Source organism: Cydia amplana, chromosome 25 (genome assembly GCF_948474715.1).
Source record: "Cydia amplana chromosome 25, ilCydAmpl1.1, whole genome shotgun sequence".
Taxonomy (NCBI): domain Eukaryota; kingdom Metazoa; phylum Arthropoda; class Insecta; order Lepidoptera; family Tortricidae; genus Cydia; species Cydia amplana.
The window spans coordinates 4,732,105-4,759,372 of NC_086093.1; the positions used below are offsets into that span (position 1 = coordinate 4,732,105).

General features: G+C 40.9%; 2 protein-coding genes across 2 annotated transcripts in view; one reads left to right on the top strand and one right to left on the bottom strand.

Moving 5' to 3' along the window:
• The window catches only part of LOC134659894 (serine/threonine-protein kinase 10), a 63,347-nt gene extending 51,610 nt beyond the window's left edge, over positions 1 to 11,737 (bottom strand). The window contains exon 1 of the mRNA XM_063515601.1: positions 11,457 to 11,737. The gene's annotated coding sequence lies outside the window, so the exon portion shown is untranslated. The remainder of the gene's footprint in view (positions 1 to 11,456) is intronic.
• A 504-nt stretch (positions 11,738 to 12,241) lies between these two features.
• The window catches only part of LOC134659709 (poly [ADP-ribose] polymerase tankyrase), a 35,434-nt gene continuing 20,407 nt past the window's right edge, over positions 12,242 to 27,268 (top strand). Inside the window, exons 1-10 of the mRNA XM_063515401.1 lie at positions 12,242 to 12,608; positions 13,318 to 13,542; positions 14,069 to 14,164; positions 14,664 to 14,871; positions 17,171 to 17,315; positions 18,395 to 18,503; positions 19,119 to 19,210; positions 19,844 to 19,987; positions 22,892 to 23,015; positions 26,037 to 26,174. Coding sequence (XP_063371471.1) covers positions 12,419 to 12,608; positions 13,318 to 13,542; positions 14,069 to 14,164; positions 14,664 to 14,871; positions 17,171 to 17,315; positions 18,395 to 18,503; positions 19,119 to 19,210; positions 19,844 to 19,987; positions 22,892 to 23,015; positions 26,037 to 26,174 — 1,471 coding nt within the window. The 5' untranslated portion in view covers positions 12,242 to 12,418. The remainder of the gene's footprint in view (positions 12,609 to 13,317; positions 13,543 to 14,068; positions 14,165 to 14,663; positions 14,872 to 17,170; positions 17,316 to 18,394; positions 18,504 to 19,118; positions 19,211 to 19,843; positions 19,988 to 22,891; positions 23,016 to 26,036; positions 26,175 to 27,268) is intronic.

Below are 27,268 nucleotides of genomic sequence, written 5' to 3' on the forward strand. Positions count from 1 at the left end.
CAAATGCCTCCAGCCCCCGCCTCGACAATAACGTAATATGAAAAAAAAAAACGAAATCTTTAATTGAACAAGCTAAAAATCTCCGTTCAAGAAGACTTTTCTCGGCGACAGTACGCACTTACACTACACACTACAAAGTGCATTTTATTGAACATACCAAAATTTCCCTTTTCACGTGCCATGTGTGTTCGAGTGTACGCGCACGTACCATCGTCCACAGTCACCTGAGTATACTTAAACCTTATTGCTCAGAATTAAGGTCTACCTTTGGTCAATAACGGTACGAACACCTGAGCCGGTGACACGCTTTCAAACGTTCGCTTTTGACCATTACGGCCGATCCCTAGGCGAAAAGGAATGCATTCTGTACATTTCACAGGCCAGTTAGTATTAACGCGTTTTCGTAAACTTCAAGAGTGTTTTAACGCTTAGCTTTACTTGGTCTAGACACGATCTTGTAAGTTTAGAGCTGTATAATCATAGCAAAAATATTCGCTTTAGACCATTCGGCCATATATCTAATGCGTATTCCATAAATTCACTCGAGAAAGCATTAAAGCTCGGTTTTACTCGTGTTTTTTTAAACTCTTATAAGGTTAATTTAAAATAATCATAGTAAAAATATACAATTTTATACTTGTGACCTACTAGCCTACTAAATTAACCTAATGACCCTATTTTAACGCTCTAAAGGGTTCAAAACGTCGGGATGTATATTGAATTTATTATACGCGATATAATCCATTTGCAGTTTTATTTCTCATTTATTTTCCTAAAGTTTCCCGACTCCATACGAGTATGTATTAGTTTAAACACTTGTTGTAGCTCACGACCATCACTAGCATTTCCCAGTAGCAGTAAATTATTTATCTTAACTGTCCGCTTTAATATTCAAAAGGGTAATCGACCATTACTTTGCATGGCACTGAGGTGCGAATCGGTGTGTTGCGACGATTCATTCACGTAGTGATTTAATTCTCTTTGGATTCACTCTGGTTAACATGTCTAGCAATATAAGGCATAGCATAATATGTAATATAAGGTTTGATAAATAACTGCATACTTTAGGAGAACATAAATATATACCTCTTTTCTCCCCTACCTATGTATTATCTACCCCTTTGCCTATGTATTATGATTGTTATAATAAATGATTGTATTAAATGTGTTAAATATAGGTCGTCTACTTAAACTTCCGCTTAAGGAAGTAAGGTAGAAATATGTAGGTCTATTGAATAGTGTTGTGAATAACGCTCATTTCGAGGCTTAAATACTCGAACCCTAGACTCTCGAGGCTTAACGCCTCAAAGGCGTCAAATACGATTTCTTACATCCATACGCGTAAAATAAATAAATACAATTCTCAAATATAGTCGAGTCTTCCAAGACTTACGAGTCTTGAGGGCTCGAGTCTTTAAGCCTAAAATAAGCGTTATTCACAACACTGGGACACTTACCTAATACCTAACGGATACAAATTGTGGTAACGTAAGTGGTACTAATGGTGCGGAAGTGTAAGTATGTGGCTTTCCAATACGGATGGATCCTTGTGCTTCAAGTGCAATATGGACCTTTTTATCTAAAATTTCATCAGAAATTCTGATATAAAGGTCCTTGTTGCGCAAGAAGCATAAGGATCCTTCTGTGATGGAAAGCCACACTATATATATATATATATATATGACAACAACAGGTGAAATGTTCTTATTTTTTGTTTTAAATTTCTATATATTTATCTATGTCAACGTTATAGACCCCATTTAGGGCACTACAGTTTAAACCTACGGGCCCACATTATCGCCCAGTGGACCATAAAGCTAATCTGCAAAACAAATACTCGAGCAACGGTATCGTATCGGCCGCAGACATGTAATATGTAGTAAATAGACACCGCAACAGGTGCGCGCTCTGTCCGCGCAGTGCCCATCCCTAAATAATTTGCAAGACGTAGAGTCTGTTCGGAAAGAGAAGAGTCGTGGATTCATGGATTGTATTGGACACCATACATTCCACGACTCTCTTTCCGCACAAACTACCTGTGCATGATCGATAACACAATACATAATCGTATTAATGATGTGGATTCATTATTAAAATAATTAATAATTAAATTAACTTGCCTATGTGAAGTTCTATCATAAATTTAATTATCAGAGTTGCTTCGTCGAATAAGTACCTAGACATGAAATAAACACAATGTGGCTTCAAGTAATGTATGGCCTGTAACACATTGAATTTAAGAGAATAGAAAAACATTTTTTTTAAACGAATCGTTCAGAAGTTTTTGTATCGATTCTACTCGTACAGAATGAATTCGAATTTAGTCTGACAAATGAGATGATGCACAGAAAAAATCGAAGAACGTTGGCACGCGTATCGGGTGCGTAGGGCGTCTATTTACATATGAATGTCTGTAGCATTGTCAGATAAACGTGGATTCCGTGTGAAAACGTTATCTACACGTGTATTTTATTATTTCTACATTGTTAGTTATATAATATTGTACATGTTGTTTAAATTGTTAACTATAACTTTGCTTTATTTTTATTGAATGGTCAACTGTAACTACCTAAATGGATAAATAAATGTGTCGTTGATTGGAAAAGGCACCTCCGGTCCGGTACAGCCATCAAAACCATTGGCTGGGCACCCCTGTATATATACCCCTATATTCGTATACAGGGATGCTAAGCTTATAATTTTGCTGATAGTACGTTAGACTTTAAAAAAACAACGGGTTGCACTCAGGGAGTGCCGGCAGAAGTGAAAACTCAATGACTAGTGCAAAATGCACTATGTGTAATTGAGGTTAACGCCATCTAGCGTTATTTTGTCGCATTACTTGAAAGCCCTAAGCACATCACTAGTACTCGAGTTATATTAATACCAGTTAGAGCGAAACTCACTAGATGACATTGAAATCAATAAAGAAAAACTCAATGACATTACATGTAACAGTTTTTCGATCAGGTCACGTGTCCGACTTACGGTCACGTGATCTGTCGCGAGTTTAACATTTTTTCCCCATCACAAAAAGTGCACAGCGCCGCTAAAGAAGTTTTCACTTCAAAAACCTTCCTTTCGAGGTCGGCTTAAACTTATAAATGTTACATATTCAAACAAAATTCTAATTCGCCTTTGCCATTGACCTGGAAATTAGAAGGTTTTCAAAATATTAGCAAAATTAATAAAATTATAACGATATTATGCAAGAGTGAAGGTCGGACGGACGTTACGTTACGTATAGGTAAACAGATTTTAATTAATTCGGTATTGTAAATATTTATACAACGTCGGTGGCAAACAAGCATAAGGCGTATGGTAAGCGTGAGCTGTGGATGCCTGCAACTCCAGGGGTATCACATGCGGGTTGTCAACACTTAAAACCTGTACAGTCGCCATCAGATATATCGGAGTGGCCAAGGTGTTCACAATATCTGAACACGCACTCTAACGCCTTGACAATAGAGGCGTGTTCAGATATTTTTGAGCACCTTCGACGCTGCGATATATCTGATGGCGACTGTACACTTTTTAGAGCTCATGCGAGTAAAAAAGATAGCAAAGAGCTTCCAATTTGCGATTCCCATCTGACCTTCCAACCCCTCTCAACAACCTGTAGGGCTAATGGCTCCTCTACACGATGGGCCAGCGCCGGCCACTCCAAGGGACGCATTTATGCGTTAGAGGGAGCAAGTGATATTGCTATCTCATTCTACCGTATGGCTGCGTCCCTTGGAGTGGCCGGCGCTGGCCCATCGTGTAGAGGAGCCATAAGATGGCCGGCTCTTTATCATTTGTCACCATGGCTGTCACGTTCTAACAAATATGTAAGTGCGAAAGTAACGCATAACATGACAGGTGATAAAAATGCGACCATGATAGCTGGTCTGTCTGTGTGTTGTGTTCATCATTATAAACGGCGGTATATTTACGTCTCTCACGCCTTGTCGTAGGCGTTCGGATAATTAAATTCTGATTATAGCATCACTTTAAAATAGACTAACAAAAGTAACAACAAGCGACGCACTTTTATGAGTTATGACCTACAAACACTGGAAATGACTAATTTAGATGACGACATGTTAACTATTGGCGCCTCTTTACGTGACGAGAATGGTGAAAAGTTTTTTAAATACTCAAGCATAGCGTAGAACGGCTACCATCAGTTTGGCACTGACATAAACGCCGTCGAGAACGTAATTTACTTTCTATACATCTCGCTCGTACTCGCATATTAGTGCAAACGAGATGTATATAGATAGTAAATTACGTTCTCGATAGCGTAAATGTCAGTTTTGACCCTGTCAGTGACTCATGGTACGGGCTCTAAAGATTAGCCGACTCTACGAAACAACACTACGCGTGAACATTTCCATCTTCATTACTTAGGACATAGAGAAATAGCAAAGAGAATAGATTTTATAGAAAGTGAAAGAATAAGGATCAAAATCAAATGGCGTTCTAACAGTTTTAATCTTCTGTCAAAAGATGGCGGTAAATTTACTGTGGCTACATAATTTACCATGACAGTAACTCTGTATAAAATCTAATCTCTTTGGAAATAGTGAACCGGTAAGTCCGGTTATAATATTAGCTGAAAATTGTCGAGTATTAGACTTTTTGTTCGTCGCCACATCGATTGTCAAGTAGCAGTACCTACTGATAATTCCGCTACTCGATGCTAGATGTCGATTAAGAAAATAATAGGCGTTTTCAAATTTCAAATTCAAATTCAAATTTTTCAAATAATTTATTTCAGAATAAAATTCCATAAAACATACACAACAAAATTAAAATTAACTACAATATAATTTAATAAGTTAGTAACATTAAAAATACTTAAAACTATGTTAGTATACAAGAAACAAACTACTTACTTACACTATTTAAAATTTATTTCCCCACTGTAGTATGGAGTTGAATCCATCGCCGCAGTATCGGGGAGTCCCACCTCTCGGCCAGTGTATGTAGGATGGTGTTCGTGGAGCCGCGCACACGTCTCATCATCGAGGCGGCCCGTTTCCTGATTACGGCGTAAAAGCCATCAATTTGCCGCTCCGCAAACATCGCGGAGGCGCTGCAATGTCGCGGCAGCCCGAACAGCACCGTACACGCATCATTATACTGGACGCGCAGGGCGCCGTATGCACGCTGCGTATGTCTGACCCATAGGCTACACGTGTAAAAAGATTGGCAGTACGCCCTAAAAAGGGTTACTTTGACTTCATTAGTACAACGTGCAAACCGCCGGGCCAGCATATTACAACGCACAGCCAGCGCCCTACGTTCCCTCTCTATGTCAAGATTGTCGCTTAAGTCATCGGTGACCCAGTGGCCTAAATATTTAAATTGCTGTACCTGTTTTAACGGCGCCCCACATAACATGACAGGTGGAACATCTCTAGATATGTTTTAGTGCCAGCCTTGAAAACCATGAACTCGCTCTTGTCTGCATTATATTTAAGCCCATGGGCCTCCGCGTATGACTCACAGATGCGTAACATTTTCTGTAACGCACTAATCGAGGGGCTGAGCAACACCATATCATCGGCATAACTGATGTAGTTTATGCAAACTCCGTCTACTGAGCATCCTACGTTGCTAAGCTCCTCGATGAGCCGGTTCATGTACAGGCTGAAGAGCCGAGGCGAGCTTAACCCCCCCTGCCTCACCCCGCACTCCAACCCATACACTTCCGATTGCGCACCTGCCCATTTAACATTGTTTTTCTGCCTGCTGTACCAGTACCTCATAATGGAAATTACTTCACCAGCGGGCTCAGCACGGTTCCATTTTTATCCACTATCACTATGCCCGTCACTTTCGCACTTACATACTTGTTAGAACGTGACAGGCATGGTGATAAACGATAAAAATGCGACCGTGCTACTAGGGCAGGTATGTTAGTCTCTTCCTTCATCTTCAGCCACAGCCTATCGTACGATACCAGGTCAAAAGCCTTTGATAAGTCCAGATAACAGGCAAATACAGGTGTCTTTCTAGCTGTGTAATATTGAACAGTCTGCTTGAGACTCAGGATGGCACTTTCAGTGGATAGGCCAGGTCGGAACCCGAATTGAGCATCATGTAAATGTATGTGCCTATCCAAGTGTCTGTCAAGCAGCCTGTCCAATATCTTAGCTATAACGTTTGCTAGTGAAATAGGCCTGTAGTTGGACACGTCAGAGGCATCTCCGGTCCTATTTTTTAGAATAGGTACAACAACTGTGTGCATCAGATCATCTGGCAGATAGCAATGACTAAGACACAAATTGAAAAACATTGCCAGGACCCTCGGCAAGTGAACCCCGGCGTACTTCAGGTGCTCAATACTGAGGCTATCTTTAACTGGAGACTTTCCTCTTGCCATTTTTTTAATAACAGAAGATACTTCTTTGGCAGAGAACGTGACACTAGTCCTCGGGCGAGCTGTCAGTGCCGGGCGCCTGCGCCGGGGGCCCTAAGGGTGACTGAACACGAAAATGCCTACGAAAAGCATTCGCAATTTCGATAGGCTCATGGCAACCGGCATGGTTTTGGTACAAAAACTGATGTATGGAGTGAGCATTCTATGTAGTTTTTTCTCTATGCTTAGGCTAGTTGGCAGTCCTCAACTGTGCGTTTCTCCAGAAACTTCCTGCCTCGCACAGCTAAACTGAGGAATGAACTGTCGCCCGCGGTAATTCCGGACCGATACAACCTTCAAACCTTCAAGAAAAGAGCGTATTCTCATCTTAAATGTCGGCAACGAACTTTCAGGTCTTGTAACTCCTCTGGTGTTCATAGGCGATATATTCCGCCTCTTTGGCCGTCACTATCAATTTGATCCTGACTGTACGTAAAGTAATTGCAAAGTGACATAAGTGAATTTTTGACAATCGAAAATAGTAGGTATTGTACAGTCAGCAGCAATAGTTGCTAAGCGGGCCAGGTATTCAAAATCATAACGCGACTTTATTGTTAAGATAATAAGAGCGTGTCAAGGTAATTTTGAACACCTCGCCCGCTTAGCAACTTCTGCTGTTGACTGTACACACAAATTAAACATATTTTAACCAATAATCCGCTTGGCCCCACGGGTGTTTGACACCCGCCTGAAACCTATTGATAACACATACTAGTGATAATAGCTTCCGTCGTGAATAAATTTAGTTTATATTTAATAAAAATATTGATAAACAGCTTAATGGATGTTTTTATTGTTTAATTATTTAATCAATTATAGGGACGTTCTTCGATAAGGGTAGGTATTTGACCTGTTCTTTTCTTCTATTTCAAATGGATTGAAATGAAAAAGGTCACTTTGGCAGTCACCAGAGTTGGGCCAAGCCAATTCTGCATAGGATTTGCAATTAAAAAGTGTAGTAATGTCAAATTTATATTTAAAAAATACTAGCGACCCGCCCCGGCTTCGCACGGGTTAACAAATTAATAATCAACCTTCCTCATCAAAATCCGTTGCGTCGGTTTAAAGATCTAAGCATACACAGGGACAGACAGACAGCGGGAAGCGACTTTGTTTTATACTATGTAGTGATAAGACGTTTATAATGATACTCCCTCACTATGTTCTATTCAAATCAGTGAATAGTTAGATAAGACGGACTTATTTGACGCTTACTGTATAAGCAAACCTGACGATTTCTAATTACACCTTCATGACATGACACCCGATCGACATCCGACAAAATAGCACCTTTTACTCGAAAACGACACATAAACTCGTATCTTAGGACGTCGAGAAAGTGCGTAAATAGGGCATCGCTCAGAGCTGGGGAGCTGCACCGGCTATCACTGATAACACACTCGAGATAACGGTGTTATCGTGTCACGTGAGATGCGTCTCAGGCTGGCAGCTTAACTCAGAGGCGTCACTTGTTTTTTGAAGTGAAAACTTCTTTAGCGGCGCTGTACACTTTTTGTGGGGAAAAAATGTTATACTCGAGACAGCGTAAGACGATCACGTGATCGTAAGATTTAGATGGCATTTAAATCAATAAAGAAAAAGTCAATGACATTACCTTTCCCTCTAACTGGTATTAATATAACTCGAGTGATGTGCTTAGGGGTTTCAAGTAATGCGACGATATAACGCTAGATGGCGTTAACCTTAATTATACAGACATTTTGCACTAGTCATTGAGTTTATAATATGACGTAGAGTTGCGGAAACCAAGCCCGCAAGGCTAGAGGTTAAGATATTGGTAACTATGCAGTGACTAAGCTGGTGTAAGCTGTGACGTATCACCTGTCCGAAGCAGTGATGCAGCACGGTTCCTATACCTACACAGGAAGATTAAGTTACATGAGAACAGGAATGACCTAGGAGACTTAGGGTCTAGTTAGTAATTGCCTAAATGAGGAAATCCTATCGATATAGTCACAATAGACATATCACTACAGCTTATAAAACAAAGTTCCACGCCGCGTCTGTTGTGTCTTCTGTTTGTGTGTTTGTATGTTCACGATAAACTCAAAATAATAGCAAAATTCAAGAATTACGAGGCGGAGGTTGCCCAGGCTTATGAATTAAAATTTGGAAATGTCTTATAAGCAAGCATCATATACTTTAGCACCACTTAGCAAGACGCTGTGATAAGTGTTGCAAACTTGAACCACAAGAAAATATAGCGCTTTTATTCTAACATAAATTATTGATATTTATGATAGCCAAAGTTATCCCTGTTTCTAACTAATGCTGAATGCTATTTGCATATCTTTGCATAAATTCTTTAGGTGTGTATTACAGATAGACAAATGTAATCATAATCAGAAATGGCCTTCAGTTTATCAGCTTAATTTTATGAATAAGCCTAAAAGTAAAAATGTGCTTCCTTTTAACAATTTGTCTTCATTAGAGCTTAGTCAGCATAGATGGTAGGATCCTATAGAATAGATGTGGTATACGCGTGCCTCCGTGAGGGACAAAACATACACAATGCAGCACTATGATTGGTCGAATTTATTTGTTGCCCACCATCATTCATACTAAATTTACAGTGGGGAATAAAAAAATGTGAGACTGTGACAAGGACAAACAATAATAGCGCTATTGCTGCTACTCCTACTGAAAGATACATAAGACTACCCCGGTTCTGTCATTTCCCCCCACCCCTCATGCCTTGTCCAGTCAAAACACTAGATTCATGTTAGTCAGAGTACACATAGTAGTAATGTGACATTACTAATAACCTATATTAACACTGTGCATGGGTTTAGGTAGATATGGAAGTAAGTAATAAACCACATTATTCACCTATGAGTCAGGGAGGAAACATATTTGTTTTTTTGTGTATAAATGTAATGAGTGAATTCTTATTAACTAGATATAATGTTCTTTTTGTTTTTATATACCATGACATATCACTAATGATCAGACACCAGTAGCATTTTATGTCATTTTGACGTCCAACGTAATATTCTTATCTAATACCTTTAAACAAGCAATTCTTGTATATTTCTTTATTTATATGTATATATATTTCGGGGATCTCGGAAACGGCTCTAACGATTTCGATGAAATTTTGTATATGGGGTTTTCGGGGGCGAAAAATCGATCTAGCTAGGTCTTATCTCCGGGCAAATGCCAATTTTTGAGACCTTATATGTTTTCCGAGAGAAGCTCGTTCTCCCAGATATTACCTTTAAACGAGCAATTAGTCATTACGTTGGACGTCAAAATGACATAAAATGCTACCGGTGTCCGATCATTATACATCATGTATCTTTGACTATGTTTTCTTTACGTTCAAAAAGATTATAGTGCACATAGATTAGAATAGTTTATAATGTTTATATCATAGAATAGAAATCATAATAGAAATTATATCATGTATGTCTGGCAATCTTAACAATTTGGCAACAGAGATTATAAAGACTGACAATGAATCTTTTCAATGTAAGATTCACTTTCATTTGTAGTTGTTAACATTAGTAATGATCTAATTGATACTATGTATATGAATGTAATTCACTATAATTACGCCTAGGGGCTATTCGTAAATTACGTCATTTCTGGACATTGGGTGATGGTAGCAAGACGTAGGAGGAAATGGGGTCATTCGAAGGGGTGGGTTAAAAATCGTCAAAAATAGACGACGTAATTTATGGACAGCCCTAGAAACTATTCCACACTAGTGTGGATATTTATTATATAGGCAATTATGTGGTACAATAATATTCAATGGAATGTCTACCGTCGTTAAAAATATAAGAACTTTCAAACAAATTAAATTCAACCCAAATAAAACCATGATTCAAACTATGAGTGGCACAAAGATATAGTTGAGTAAGGAAAATTATGTTTAAAATTTGTTGTAGTGCAAAATCTTGAATAAGGTCTATGACTTACTTGTGTTTCTCATGTAAAAGGAAAACGAAGAAATAAACTAGATTCTTGCCTAAACTTGCATGTTTCATTTTTAGAAAAACAGGACCACCCATGTGTAATTATGTATAGCATCCTTAACTTGGCCAATTTATTTCACTAAAACAAGCATGCCAATGGAAACACATTTGAATGTACAAAACAAATTATAATATTGGACTGGTTAACCATGTTAATAGGAATGTATAGAATGTTAGCTCAGTAGGTAATTAACATAGATCAGACATAATTACTTTACTACAGTTTAGTTGAAATATTGCATGATACTCTGTTGCTAATACCATAGCATGAAATTTAAGGATAATCTTGAATTGTTTTTTGATGATTATTTAACACAGGGTATGTTTTATATGTTGTGGATATGTGGCTCATGTAAACCAATGATTAGATACTTTTAGACCTTATTAAAAAATATTGTGCTAATTATATTGACAAATTAATGATGTTCTGTTTTGTTTTTAGTAGTCTAATTTATAGTAAGTAATCTATAGGTGGTTATGATAACACACTATTATTTAATCAAATTTAAAGATTATTATTTATTTTCTCCAAGGCTACAAGTGAAGGACCTGAATGAAATGGCATCCTACTACACGAAATTACCTTAGAGAATGTGAAGGTAATCATCCCGAAAGCGAATTTGTAGTCAAATCACACACAACACTGCAATCCAAAGGTGAAATTGCACAGAAACACTGCATTATCCGCGGAGAAATCCGCATAGGACGCTTCACAACTAATTGAATTAACCACACGTTTACTATCGATGTTAACTTCGCAAATATAGTTTAAGCAAACGGACGGAGGAGCGGCTGCGGCCAGAATGAACCATTCATGTAAAATGACGACCCGGCCTCGCCTAGCGAGTCTTGCGTCCTCGAGAGCGACAAAAAACCTGTTCCACCGATTCACCTACTGAACTAAAGAACGCCGTTTCCGGCACGCACTAAATTAATACCCGCCAACGAGCATTGATATAATTAACATTATCTCTATGTTTTCCCTGCACAATGAATGATAATTTAATCGCAAAGTACTAAAATATGATAGGTGAAAGGAGACATACCTTTGCAAATAGTCCTGTATAGCAACGATAAGAAACTTAAGTCTGAATATTTTAGGCACTTAAATAGTTTGGCACTATATTATTGTTCACTTGTAATCCTTTTCACTTATATTAGTCACACCCACGATAATTAAAACTGTCCAGTGTGCGGCGGATATGCGTTATCCCGTGAAAGACGCCATTTTGATTTCGTCAACTAAGTTGACAAAGACAAGATAGATCATCTACGTTTCATTTCATCAGAAATGACTACAACATAGTCGCTTCATCTTTTATTTTATTTTATTTACTATACCCAGTTTATTTATTTTTATTCACAGGGACTGTTGGTAATGCTTTCACATTGTATGTAAGTTTAAGGAGTGCTTACCAATTATAGCAATGCAATTAATGGGATTCACGCTTCTGGTCTCGTAATTACTATAATATCAATTTATTTTAAATGCAAACTTTTTCCCGTTTATTTTATCAACAAATGGGTAGCAATCGTAGCAATCGTTATTAATACTTAATTGGCAGATTGTTCAAAGATTGTGGTTGGTATTTTTTTCAGGAAAAAATATGTATTTCTAGTTTATGGTAAAATAATACCATAGTTAAAAAAAACTTCTAATGACAAGGAAAATTAAGGTATATTCCATTTACCACTATGCTAAGTCGTATCCATAAATTATTTTAATTCTATAATATAAGATCATAGCTTAATTAGATTCGTTATAGGTAGTGTTAGCAGATTTCCATGACAGTATTTTTTTATTCAAGGACGATTCTCAAAAACATTGTCTTAAAGTTGGGGTAATGTAGTCTACAACAGAGCAACACTGAAAAGTAGTTGTCAAAAAAAAAATAAGCAAATAACTTGGCAGCTGTAGTGAAATACGTGTTTTTATTCGATAAATTAGCGAAAATGGCTGTGTAAAACGACGGTGAATGCATAACTAAATGTGCAACGTGTAATCATAATGTCGAGCCGTCGTTCGATACTCGGTTCGACACTGGACGCTCTACCCGCGCCCACGGATCCACTTCGCGAATTGTTTGAAGCTTGCAAAACTGGTGAGGCTGCGCGAGTAAAAAAGTTAATTACTCCTCAAACGGTGAATGCCAGGGACACAGCTGGTAGAAAATCTACTCCGCTACACTTCGCTGCAGGTATTCACATAAATTATATGGTGTTTGTTTGTATTATTGTCGTAAATATCAAGTTTATTCATAAGTGAAAGGAGAGGTGTGAGGAAGTCGTTAAATTTGGCCATTGCATAATTAGTTACGGTTGCGATTGCACTGAATTTAGTGCTTTATGCGGTCCGAAACTATTGTTGGGGCGTAATTTGAGGGTAACTGCTTACTGTTATGAAATATCTGACACAAATTTTGAATTGGTATATGCTTGCTGAATGTTAGAACGTGTTTATAGAATGATAGTAGTTGTTTTGTTTATGTACACATGTTATTGTGGTCAGGCATCTACTTTTGTGCTGTAGAGTTAGAGCATGTGCTCAAAATATCAATAGGTACCTGTATTGGTTAATCTTTTTTCATTAAGACACAATCTACTTAATAATTTCATAAATGTTTAGTAATGGGGTGGATCTGGATCAACGTTTTTTGTTATATTTCTGTCCCGTCAGCCAGGAGACAGTAGTAGTTTGTTAGAAGAAATGTTATAACTATGTTTTACTAATATGCCAATTAAATGACCCACTATGGGAAGGGCTTATATTAGCCAAAAAACATGTTTGATTATTTTAAATACCATAAAACCAGGGTTTTAAGAGTGACCCAAGAGAAAGTCACCATGGCAACAAGTGACAAGAAAATGTTTATTTACCCATTTATGAAGTTACATACAATGTTTCAGGTTATGGTCGCCGAGAAGTGGTAGAGCTCCTGATAGGTGCTGGAGCAGCGCTACAGGCCCGAGACGACGGCGGGCTCCAACCATTACACAATGCATGCTCCTTCGGTCACGCTGACGTTGTCCGGGCGCTGCTGGGTGCAGGCGCGGCACCCGCAGCCAGGGATAATTGGGGATATACACCGCTGCATGAGGCAGCTGCCAAGGGGAAGGTTGATGTTTGTATTGGTGAGTATGGTCATTTGTGTCTTTTTCACGTATACAAACAAGAATAATCAGTGTAGTACAATAAATAGACTAAATCAAGTGATGAAACTGATGAAAGTGGAAATTCAAAAGAGAAAGATCTATATTTAAAACTATCACATAATGTTAAAATGTTTATGTTCTTATTATTCTTGTTGTTAGGGGCTACATAACCTATGTATCACTGCGACCATTACTGATCTATTGTGATCGCCACGTAAAATGTTTATGTTATATATGAGATTATGATTTATTGTTTAAGAATTTAATTTATAGTCTACTAAGCCCAAGTCATAGTTTTAGTGACATAGCAAGATTTCATCAAGTTTTTTCACCATTATGTAGCCAATTTATTCACAAAATCCTATAAATGCTATTATCTTAGTACAACCCTTATGAGATTGCATATACTTGAGAAATTTCGACCCATGCCACTGTCGCCCGGGTGGCTGGGTGGATTTTGTATAACACCTTTTTCAGTTATTAATTACTTGATTAAAATTCTTAGCACTTCTCCAACATGGCGCGGACCCAAACATCAGAAACACGGAAGGAAAGACGCCCTTGGACCTCGCAGATTCTGCCACCAGGCCTGTTCTCACTGGTAAAGTTAAAAAAAACACTGGTTCGATCACTTTTCTTTACGAAATATTTACATCAAAGTTTTACCAAAATTTTGTATGTGTACAAATAGTACTTTGTTATCCTACTTCCATAATAATTCTACCGCTAAAGGTGTGATTTCCTTGATAAAAACCGATGCCCTTACGGTATAGAGGATATAACCAAACGGAATAGCCATTAACAGGCGTTCCCCTCTGTCGAAACTAGGCGGCCAATAGTCATACACAATGTATGAACTGACGTTTATCTGACATGGCTATTTTGTCGTTACGCATATATTTGACGTGCCTCTCCCCCGCAAAAAACGGCAGACAGTTTTGTACAGAAAATTACAGACAAGGCGTCTCCGTTTGGTTATATCCTCCAAGCCTTACGGGGACTCATCCAGTAAAGTATAAATAGTAGGCATTGCTTACTAGTTTAGGCTACTTGAACAATTTTGAACTTGAATAAAAATTCACCAAACTGATTTTGTCCAGGTGAATACTGTGCAGCAGAAGTGCTAGAAGCCGCGCGTTCGGGCGCCGACGAGCGGCTCGCAGCGCTCCTGACGCCTCTAAACGTGAACGTGCACGCCGGGGACGGTCGCCGCTCCACCCCCCTACATCTAGCTGCCGGGTATAACCGTGCACGGGCGGTGCGGCTGTTGTTGCAGAGAGGGGCGGACACACATGCTAAAGACAAGGGGTAAGTATTAGTGTCAATCTTAAGGTACCAGGGATGTTGCGGATGCCGATTTTTTGACATCCGCGGACGCGGATGCGGATTTTTAAAGGCTCACATCCGCGGATGCGGATGTCAAGATAGGTACATACGAGGGTAATTTGAGAAGTAACTTGTTTCGCCTATGTATAGATGGCGTTGGCGTCAACTCTGTATGTATTGATTTAGTTTAGTAATTAAACATATTTAATATGTGGCGTCATGTCATTTTTGGCAGGAATTTGTCATTTAACAGTAGTTCAAACAAAACTGGTCTGAGTTACGCGGGAAAATTGAGAAAATTGGAATTCGTGGAGTTCTTCAATTCTTTTTTTTGGAAGGCAAAACTGTGAAACAAATCCATTAAAGGATTTTACCTACGTTGGGTAGTTCGTGTCCTTCCTAGGGAACGGTTTGACTTTGGGTAAATGAGTTTAAGCGAGGCAGGACACGCATTAAAGATGCACCTCGCCCTGGAGCCCCGAAAACAGCACTTTTACCCGAAATCATCGATAAAATCCATGATTTAGTTTTAGCCGACCGAAGATTGAAAATACGCGAACTAGCTGAAGCCACAAACATCTCTTCTGAGCGGGTGCATTTTATTTTACACGACGATTTGCACAATAAAAAGCTTTGTGTAAGCTAAGTGCCGCGATTACTGACTCCACAACAAATGCGTATTCGCATGTGAACATCTGATAAAGATTTGCAGGTGTTTAAAAAAATCCAACAGATTTTATTCGCCGTTTTGTCACTATGGCTGAAACCTGGATCCATCACTACATCCCGGAGACGAAACATCAGTCGAAACAATGGGTTGGTCATGGTGAGCCAATTCCAAAGAAACCCATATGCATTCCGTCTGCTGGAAAGGTGATGGCGTCTGTGTTTTGGGACGCAAAGGGATACTTTTAATTGACTACCTGGCCAAGGGAAAATCTATGACTGGAGCATACTACGCATCACTTTTGGATCAGTTACAGGCGGCAATAGCTGAAAAACGTCCAGGTTTGGCTAAATATAATGTGATTTTTCACCATGACAACGCTCCGGTGCATTCAAGCCGTGTCGCTGCACAAAAATTATCGTAGTTACGATTGGAACTTCTTCCACACCCTGCTTATTCACCAGATTTGGCTTCGTCGGACTGAAAACATTTCTCTTAGGGCGAAATTTTAAGTCCGATGACGAGGTTATACGGGAGGTCAATGCGTATTTCGAGGCCCTTGAAGAGACGCACTTCCGTGAAGGCATAGAGATGTTGCAGACTCGTTGGGACAAGTGCGTAGAACTTCGGGGGGATTACGTAGAGAAATAAAATAAATACATTTGCAATATTATTATTTTTTGATATGAAACCAAGTTACTTCTCAAACAACCCTCGTAAAAAACGTCAAATATTACATTTTAGTAATTTTAAAGTTAATTATTATTAAAGTGCGAGTCGGACTCGCGTTCCAAGGGTTCCGTACATTAAGTCCCACTCACGCTTGACTGCTAATTTCTAATAGGTTTTTTTGGCTAATGACTAAATTACCTAGCAGTCTAGCACTTACGCCGATGCTAAGACGTTCCTGTACCGACCTGTTCCACATCCGCATCCGCATTATATCCGCATCGATTTTATCCAGATGCGGATGTTGAAAATAATGCGTAAGTTCCGCGGTTGCGGATGCGGATATTCGCAACATCCCTGGTCTTAACACACACACTTATTGCAAAATGAATGGTGAATGAACGAATGAGATAGTGTGAACAAATGAGTGATTTAAGTGCACTTGGCTGGCGCGATGACCCAAAATGAGTCTTGGCCTCCAACACAAGAAACGATATTTAAAAGAAGTATTATTTTAAAATTCCATGATATTATCAGTTGACAAGATGCTGACAAATCTATCTGAGTTGGTGTCGAGTTTTGTGGATATTACTGAACCAGTTTTGAAAACTAATCTAGCATTAACTGTGCAGATAGATATAATTCCTTGACTTTCGTTTCTGTCCATCATTGTAAAACATAGCTAGCGTCTCACAAACTATTCAGTGACAAAGTGCTACTATTTACGTCAAATTTTCATATAAATTTGACATTTATGCTCGCATTGCGACATTATCTACAGTCATGGGCATTGTATTATAGTTTTCTATGTATTTATCTATATAAGTATGTATATCGTCGCCTAGTACCCATAGTACGCTTTGCTTAGTTTGGGGCTAGGTTGATCTGTGTAAGATGTCCCCTAATATTTATTTATATTTATTCAACGACCATTTTCGTTCCCAGTGGCTTAGTGCCTCTTCACAACGCCTGCTCGTACGGGCACTATGAAGTTACGGAGCTGCTAGTCCGGGCTGGTGCCGATGTCAACGCTACAGATCTCTGGGCCTTCACACCGCTACACGAAGCTGCCAGCAAGGCGCGGCTAGAGGTTAGTAGCGACATCTAGTGTCGAGTAGACGTAGAGTACACTATGATATGGAGCTGCCAGTCCGAGCTGAAGCCGATGTCAACGCTACAAATCTCTGGGCCTTCACACCGCTACACGAAGCTGCCAGCAAGGCGCGGCTAGAGGTCAGTAGCGACATCTAGTGTCGAGTAGACGTAGTGTACACTATGATATGGAGCTGCTAGTCCGAGCTGGAGCCGATGTCAACGCTACAGATCTCTGGGCCTTCACACCGCTACACGAAGCCGCTAGCAAGGCGCGGCTAGAGGTCAGTAGCGACATCTAGTGTCGAGTAGACTATGAGACGGAGCTGCTAGTCCGAGCTGGAGCCGATGTCAACGCTACAGATCTCTGGGCCTTCACACCGCTACCCGAAGCTGCCAGCAAGGCGCGGCTAGAGGTTAGTAGCGACATCTAGTGTCAAGTAGACTTTGAGACGGAGCTGCTAGTCCGAGCAGGAGCCGATGTCAACGCTACAGATCTCTGGGCCTTCACACCGCTACCCGAAGCTGCCAGCAAGGCGCGGCTAGAGGTCAGTAGCGACATCTAGTGTCGAGTAGACGTAGAGTACACTATGATATGGAGCTGCTAGTCCGAGCAGGAGCCGATGTCAACGCTACAGATCTCTGGGCCTTCACACCGCTACACGAAGCTGCCAGCAAGGCGCGGCTAGAGGCTAGTAGCGACATCTAGTGTCGAGAAGACGTAGAGTACACTATGAAGTGAAAAGGGGTACAAATCTCGCGCAGCTTAGGTCTAACAGGGCATAAGTGTTATGTGGAACTTACACCCTTTTATACCTGCGCTGCCCGTGACTTGTACCCTTTTTTCACTAGGACCACAGATTATTTATTTACTAGCGACCCGCCCCGGCTTCGCACGGGTTAACAAATTATACATAAACCTTCCTCTTGAATCACTTTATCAATTAAAAAAAACCCCATCAACATCCGTTGCGTAGTTTAAAGATCTAAGCATACAGACAGACAGACAGGAAAGCGACTTTGTTTTATACTATAAATGTAGTGATAGTGATTACATCCATGTTACATTGTTTCCAGGTATGCTCGCTCCTACTCAGCGAAGGCGCTGACCCTACCCTACTGAACTGCCACGGGAAATCTGCTTTAGATGTAGCGCCCACCAGGGAACTACAGGAGAGGCTAGCGTGTGAGTATTTATACTTACCCACAGAATAAGTAATAGTATTATCATACAGAACGGCCACGCACCGCCCCGCCCCGACTTGCATTACCTCGCCCCGCGACTGACTTCTGGCGGACTTCTGGCGGACTTCTGGCGTCCTCTCAGTATAGCGACTTACCCACACATATAAACGCAAATGATTTTTGATGTATGGCGTGTCCGCCCTGTGACTTAACCTCCTAAGGCCCAAGGTCCTACCTATAGTAGCTATTCAGTTCGATGTAATTTAAACCATGTTCAATTGGAACAGAGTCGCTTTTGCTTTGTTTCGTTCAATTTTACAATTTAGGTGGCAAATTTTGGATTTTTCGGTTGTATGTATGGCTGGGCCTTAGGAGGATAATCAGCATACTAATCTTTGATAATTAAAACGGTCCAACGAAGGACCCAACTTTCATAATACAAAATAAAAAACCGGCTAAGTGCGAGTCTGACTCGCGCACGAAGCGTTCCGTACCATTACGCAAAAAACAGCATAATGTATGAATTTCTAGAAATTCATAGACAAAGAAGTTGACAGTTGCATTGCTTTTTTCATTACCAATACTACCATAGTTGGCTATGTATTTATTTTTTCAGTCGAGTATAGAGGGCACTGCTTGCTAGAGGCGTGTCGTTTGGCGGAGCCGGCCAGAGTCAAAAAACAGTTATCATCACTCAACAACCCACCTGTAAGTTTTTTACACCCTTTCTTATACAATTCTGAGATTGTTTGTTAATATTTGTTATCACTCATCATCTTCCTCGCGTTGTACCGGTATTTTGCCACGGCTCATGGAAGCCTAGGGTCCGCTTGACAACTAATCCCGAAAATTGGCGTAGGTACGCTTTCTTACGAAAGCGACTGCCATCTGACCTTCCAACCCAGGGAAACTAGGCCTTATTGGGATTAGTCCAGTTTCCTCACGATGTAATATCTGTTATCACTGTTAGGAAAATATATCGTATGTGAGCCATTTTATGGTAAAATGCTTCAGGGTGAGATCAATGAGGTCTATGGATTTCGCGAATTAAAAAAAAAACTCAGTTATGGTATAAATATCTGGGTGACCGAGCTTCGCTCGGAAAACATAAAAAAACCCGAAAATGCGCGTTTTCCCAGAGATAAGACCTAGCTAGATCGATTTTTCGCCCCCAAAAACCCCCATATAGCAAATTTCATCGAACTCGTTAGAGCCGTTTCCGAGATCCCCGAAATATATATATATATATAACAAGAATTGCTCGTTTAAAGGTATTAGATAGATAACATTTTGAGACGAGTCATTGTATATTATGACGATAAGGTTCGTGATACTTTGTAGATAAACCCGGAGGGTTCCCCGTCGAGCCCGGCGGCCGGGGGCGCGGCCGGCGCGGCGGAGGCGCTCGCCAACTTCCAGCACGCGGCCAGCGGCGACCGCCCGCTGCACGCCGCCGCCGCCAGCGTCTACCCCAAGCGGAAACAGGTCACTATCTACTCTATGCTCTCTAAGTGTAAGGCCTTAGTGGACGCTCGAGTTGGGCGTGCGGCGTGCATGTTAAACTAATGCAAGCGTATAGGAGCGGCCTTAGAGCACGCTGCTCACATTACGCGTGAGCCCACAGCCACGCTGCACGCCCCGCCGAACGCTCCGCTCCGAGCGTCCACTCAGGCCTTAAACTAAGTGTAAAGCTTTGGATTCCTCCGAAAACGGTGCCGTCATATGACGGCCGTCTTTACGGTGGCGACATGTGGAAAGTACCACGGCGTCATGACACACCGTCATCCACCAAGGTCAAAGCGGCAAATTTGAAAAATGTAGGCGCGATGGGATAACGTCCCATAGAAAATTTGAATTTCGCGCCTTTTCCTACTGGCAAGATTTGCTTGATCATCTATAATTTACTTAGAGGATGAAATATCATCAGAAGAGGAAAATAATCGTAGTACGGAATCATTTATTCAAATCTCGTGTCATTTATTCAAAATGGCGTCACCGCTATCTAATAAAACGTTCACGAAACTATCGACAAGGTCATGACGGCCGTCATCTTACGTAAAGCTTTGGATTCCTCCGAAAACGGTGCCGTCATATGACGGCCGTCATATAGCGTTGACTGACGTCACTAGAACGTTGTCTATGTAAACAAGATGGCGCGGTTTCCTAGACGGCGTTACGTTACGTTGATTGTCAACGGTGTACGGTGGCGACATGTGGAAAGTACCACGGCGTCATAACACACCGTCATCCACCAAGGTCAAAGCGGCAAATTTGAAAAATGTAGGCGCGATGGGATAGCGTCCCATAGAAAATTTGAATTTCGCGCCTTTTCCTACTGACAAGATTTGCTTGATCATCTATAATTTACTTGGAGGATGAAATATCATCAGAAGAGGAAAATAATCGTAGTACGGAATCATTTATTCAAATCTCGTGTCATTTATTCAAAATGGCGTCACCGCTATCTAATAAAACGCTCACGAAACTATCGACAAGGTCATGACGGCCGTCATCTTACGTAAAGCTTTGGATTCCTCCGAAAACGGTGCCGTCATATGACGGCCGTCATATAGCGTTGACTGACGTCACTAGAACGTTGTCTATGTAAACAAGATGGCGCGGTTTCCTAGACGGCGTTACGTTACGTTGATTGTCAACGGTGTACGGTGGCGACATGTGGAAAGTACCACGGCGTCATAACACACCGTCATCCACCAAGGTCAAAGCGGCAAATTTGAAAAATGTAGGCGCGATGGGATAGCGTCCCATAGAAAATTTGAATTTCGCGCCTTTTCCTACTGACAAGATTTGCTTGATCATCTATAATTTACTTGGAGGATGAAATATCATCAGAAGAGGAAAATAATCGTAGTACGGAATCATTTATTCAAATCTCGTGTCATTTATTCAAAATGGCGTCACCGCTATCTAATAAAACGCTCACGAAACTATCGACAAGGTCATGACGGCCGTCATCTTACGTTACGTTGACAATCAACGTAACGTAACGCCGTCTAGGAAACCGCGCCATCTTGTTTACATAGACAACGTTCTAGTGACGTCAGTCAGCGCTATATAGCGGCCGTAATATGACGGCACCGTTTTCGGAGGAATCCAAAGCTTTACGTTGACAATCAACGTAACGTAACGCCGTCTAGAAAACCGCGCCATCTTGTTTACATAAACAACGTTCTAGTGACGTCAGTCAACGCTATATAGCGGCCGTAATATGACGGCACCGTTTTCGGAGGAATCCAAAGCTTAAGGCCTGAGTGGACGCTCGAAGCGGAGCGTTCGGCGGGGCGTGCAGCGTGGCGTCGGGATCAGGAGTAATTTGAGCAGCGTGCACTAAGGCCGTTCCTATACGCTTGCATTAGTTTAACATGCACACCGCACGCCCCGCCCCGCTGCACGCCCAACAAGAGCGTCCACTCAGGCCTTACAATAACATAACTAGGTCAACCAGATCTTGTCAGTAGAAAAAGGCGGCAAATTTGAAAAATGTAGGCGCGATGGGATATCGTCCCAAATTTGAATTTCGCGCCTTTTTTTACTGACAAGATTTGGTTGACCAGCTATATTCAATGACTTATAGTCTTTTTTTTTTCATTTATTTGAATCATTGCCGACACGGGCATCAGCTCAAACATATAATTACATCAGTAGAAAATACAAACCTATCCTTAATCACTTAAAAATACACCAAAAACTTAAAAACTATTAAAACACATAACAAAATCAAAAATTACCTTAGACAGTTCAAAATGTCTTAATATAGTTAACGGACGCTGGACATTTCTTGTCTTTTATAGTTTGTCAAATGACTCTCTCATTTCAAACATAGACAGAATACAATAAGACAGAAATCTTATAAGAAAATAGGTTTTTCTTGAATAGGAGAAGCTATCCGTTCCATCCCGAAACTGACTTATATTAACGTTTAAAATAAAAACAAAAGAATCTCAATTTTGTAATGTGTTTAATCATCATCATATCAGCCCTTTATCGCCCTATGCTGGACAAAATGATTTATATTTGACACTAGCGACTCGCCCCGGCTTCGCACGGGTTAACAAATTACACATAAACCTTCCTCTTGAATCGCTCTATTTTAAAAAACCGCATCACAATCCGTTGCGTAGTTCAAGATCTAAGCATACATAGGGACAGACAGACAGCGGGAAGCGTATTTGTTTTACACAGATATTTTTGTTCCTGAGTCTTGGGTGTTTTCTATGTATATAAGTATGTATTTATCTATATAAGTATGTATATCGTCGCCTCGCGCCCATAGTAGAAGCTTTGCTTAGTTTGGGGCTAGGTTGATCAGTGTAGGATGTCCCCCAATATTTATTTATTTCTTTATTTACTATGTAGTGATTTTTACAGGTGATGGAAATGTTAATAAGAAAAGGCGCCCGAGTGAACGAGAAAAACAAGGAGGGGCAGACGCCGCTGCACATAGCCACGGAGCATTCACATTTAGACGCCATGGACCTCCTATTAAGGCACGGTAAGAGACCTTTAATTACTCACCATAACGATGGGCAACAAAATACTTGTACGTCGCTTAGGACTTTTTAGAAGTAGGCAGGAAGGAAGATTAAAAAAAACCGTAAACGCAAACGCGGTCGTCACCGTAAACGCAAGCTCCCGATGATGCTCCTCGGTACGGAGTGAAACATGTCGAGCGTTTTCGACTTAAAATACGTGAGTGACCTGTTTTTAATAGATTTAACCTTTTAACCGCCGTAGAATACGTCATCGAGCGTGCTCGTGTCGCCGGGGGGAACGAAGTTCCACGCAGTTTTGTTTTATTTACCAGACAGCGGCGAAATGAGCCCGATTTTGTATGTCTTATACATATATCAGTCTACGGCGGTTAAAAGGTTAATAGGCAGAAAGGAAAAGTGAGTTAAATAATATATTATAGCCATTGAGCAACCACTGTTTCTCAATAAATTATTTCAATTTGTATTGACGTACGAGGGGCGTTCAATAAAAAGTGAGAATGAGTATGTTATATACAACTTTTATTAAAAGTTATTTTATTTTTCGACATAGTCACCTTTTAGCATAATACACTTAGTATATCTTTTTTCTAAACTTAATATTCCATTTCTAAAAAAGGTTTTATCTTGAGTACTTAAAAAATCTTGTACTGCAGCGACTACCGCGTCGTCGTCTTCAAATTTCTTGCCTCTTAGGTATTTCTTCAATCTCGGAAATAGGTAGAAATCACTAGGGGCGAGGTCTGGTGAATACGGAGGATGCTTAAGGATATCGAACCCAGCATCATGTATTGCAGCCATTGCAACGGCGGACTTGTGTGCCGGTGCATTGTCCTGATGGAACAACACAATTTTCGAGAGTTTACCTCGCCGTTTTTCACGGATCTCATTGCGCAATGTTGCTATTTGTTTGGCATATAAAGAGCCCGTAATAGTGGCTCCATGCTCGAGATACTCAATCACTACGACCCCTTTACCATCCCAAAAAACAGAGCCCATGACCTTATCGGCAGATGGGCCCACCTTGAATTTCTTCGGAGTTGGAGATGATGGCCTTTTCCATGTCATAGACTGCAGTTTCGTTTCAGGGTCGTAATGATGGAGCCATGTTTCGTCCATTGTTATAAATCGCGCCAAAAAAAGTTCCCGGTCTTGCTGTATCAGGTCCAAAGCTTCTTGACAAATCTCGACTCTAGTTTGTTTTTGCGTGTCAGTAAGCATTCTGGGTACCCAACGCGCTAATACCTTTTTCATACCCAAGCGTTCATGTAAAATATTATGCACGCTCCCCGTTGAAATCTTTACATTTTCAGCAATAAAACGAACCGTGACACGACGATCCGCCAAAACTAAGTTTTCGACTTTTTTCACAATTTCTTCAGTTACTGCTGTAGTAGGGCGTCCGGAGCGGGGGTCATCCATGGTCGATGTTCTTCCACGTCTAAATTCGGCGCACCAACGTGCGACTGTCGAATACGGAGGAGCATTAGACCTTAAAGTGTCCCGTAAATCTAAATTGACTTGGTCCGTAGAAAAATTTTTCAAACACAAGTATTTAATAACGGCGCGCAGTTCAATTTTCTCCATTTTCGCTAACGTACTCAACAGCATCGCAAAGAAATCGCCGTATTTTTTTTTTAAACAAAAAACAGTTAGTTTTTTTTTTCATGGCAATCAGCTAGGTAGATAAGCTTTACCGGCCAGTATTTACTTTCCTAATATTTAAAGAGTTTGCATCTCATTCTCATTATATATTGAACGCCCCTCGTATATCTCAGTGCTGGCCTAAAGCTTTGGATTCCTCCGAAAACGGTGCCGTCATATGACGGCCGTCATATAGCGGCAGCAAAAGACGGCCGTCTTTACGGTGGCGACATGTGGAAAGTACCACGGCGTCATAACACACCGTCATCCATCAAGGTCAAAGCGGCAAATTTGAAAAATGTAGGCGCGATGGGATAACGTCCCATAGAAAATTTGAATTTCGCGCCTTTTCCTACTGACAAGATTTGCTTGATCATCTATAATTTACTTGGAGGATGAAATATCATCAGAAGAGGAAAATAATCGTAGTACGGAATCACTTATTCAAATCTCGTGTCATTTATTCCAAAATGGCGTCACCGCTATCTAATAAAACGTTCACGAAACTATCGACACCGTCATGACGGCCGTCATCTTACGTTACGTTGGCAATCAACGTAACGTAACGCCGTCTAGGAAACCGCGCCATCTTGTTTACATAGACAACGTTCTAGTGACGTCAGTCAACGCTATATAGCGGCCGTAATATGACGGCACCGTTTTCGGAGGAATCCAAAGCTTTACAGGCAATAAGAATGGAGCCAGTACAGCGGTGTGACACCGCTACAACGGGATTGGTTGACGAGTTCGCAACACGCGCGCGATTGGTCGCAACTAGTTGCGTTAGACTGCACGAATGGCTCGAATTCGTGAGTGACACCGCTGAACTAGTACCATTTTTAGTGCCCGTTCGGCCCATCCTGAGATTTATTTTATTTTATTTTATTTAATAGGTCTGCCAACAGCGGTTACAATGATACATTGTTAGGTATAGATACATTCGATAGGTGTCTTAAGTTTATTGCACAGCTAATTATAGGCACACACCACATGTGTAAACTTAAAGTTATATTAATATAAGATTAAGAAACTAAATAAAATAGGAAACGGAAATGCGTTGTAATTCTACGGTTATACGGAGATATACGTTAATGATAATAGCTCTTTCTCTGCTACTCCTACTGAAAGTTCCATAAGACCATCCCGTTCGGTAATCCCCCCCCTTCCCACTCTCTATTCATGGCTTAGTGTAAGGCCTGAGTAGACGCTCGAAGCGGAGCGTTCGGCGGGGCGTGCAGCGTGGCTGTGGGCTCACGCGTGACGTGAGCAGCGTGCACTAAGGCCGCTCCTATACGCTTGCATTTGTTTAACATGCACGCCGCACGCCCCGCCCCGCTGCACGCCCAACTCGAGCGTCCACTCAGGTGTGAGTTGTGCAGGTGCGAAGGTGAACTCGCTGGACGGGCGCGGGCTGAGCGCGCTGTCGCTGGCGGCGCGCGCGGACGCGGCGGCGGCGTGCCGGCTGCTGCTGGCGTGCGGCGCGCACGCGCAGGAGCCCAGCTACCCCGCGCCCATGGGTGAGGATACACCCTCAGGTTATGTACAGTCAACACCAGAAATTACTAAACGGGCGAGCTGTTCAAAAGAATAAAGTCGCGTCAAGATCATTTTGAACACCTGGCCCGCTTAGCAACTTCTGCTGCTGACTGTATTTGTCGTCAATTAATCGAGTTTATTCATTACTTTCTAAATCACACAGTTAAACTGTGGAACCAACTGTCGCCTACGATATTTCCGGACCATAAACCTTCAAAAAAAGAGCAGCCATCTTAAAGGCAGGCAACGCACTTGCAACTCCTCTGTTCACGGGTGTTAATGGACAACGGTTGTCGCTTTCCATAAGGCGATTTGTCTGCCCGTTACACAAAAAAAAAACCTGTGGCACTACCACTCACTACATTTTTGATTTTATTTGTAAATTTGACAATTACTTCTGAATCATGATCAAAAATACTCAATAACTATCGATTTGACGTAATAGAATCAGACCGCGGAGCCAAAGTGCCAATCGCTTACGCTCCGTAACGATCGAAACGCAACTGTCACTGTCGCACTAATATGGAAGAGTGATAGAGAGACACAAAGCGTTTCCTAGGCAGCTGACCTTACAACACCTATACAACAACATTTTCAACATCCTATTAATTACTGTAATCGAACGAGCGAGCGAAGCGAAGCGAAGTTCTTACATTCAACTTTGAACACGCGGCTGGCTAGCGGCACGTCCCGGCATTTCGATGTTTTTAAGCTGAACTGTCAGAAAATAGTTTGATACACAATAACTTACGTAAATTTGTTCTAATTTAAATGAAATTGGGTAAATGTGTAGTCGAGGGCATTATATTTTAGTCATTAAATTATGAGCAGGCTCGATCAAGGGGTTATTGAGCTAGAAGAGCTTAGAAGGCCAAAAAGCTGTTTGTGAGGTGTCTTGCTATTCTGGTCATTTTATTTGCAAGAAAGTATGGTCGAGTTTGGTATCAAATGAAAGTGCTCGGCTTACACTTTTATGATATCGTTTTTAAATTTACCATTTTGAAATAATTAGCAAGATAAAAATAAAATAAAATAAACATAATATAGGTATTTGACATTTGACAGGAAATATTTC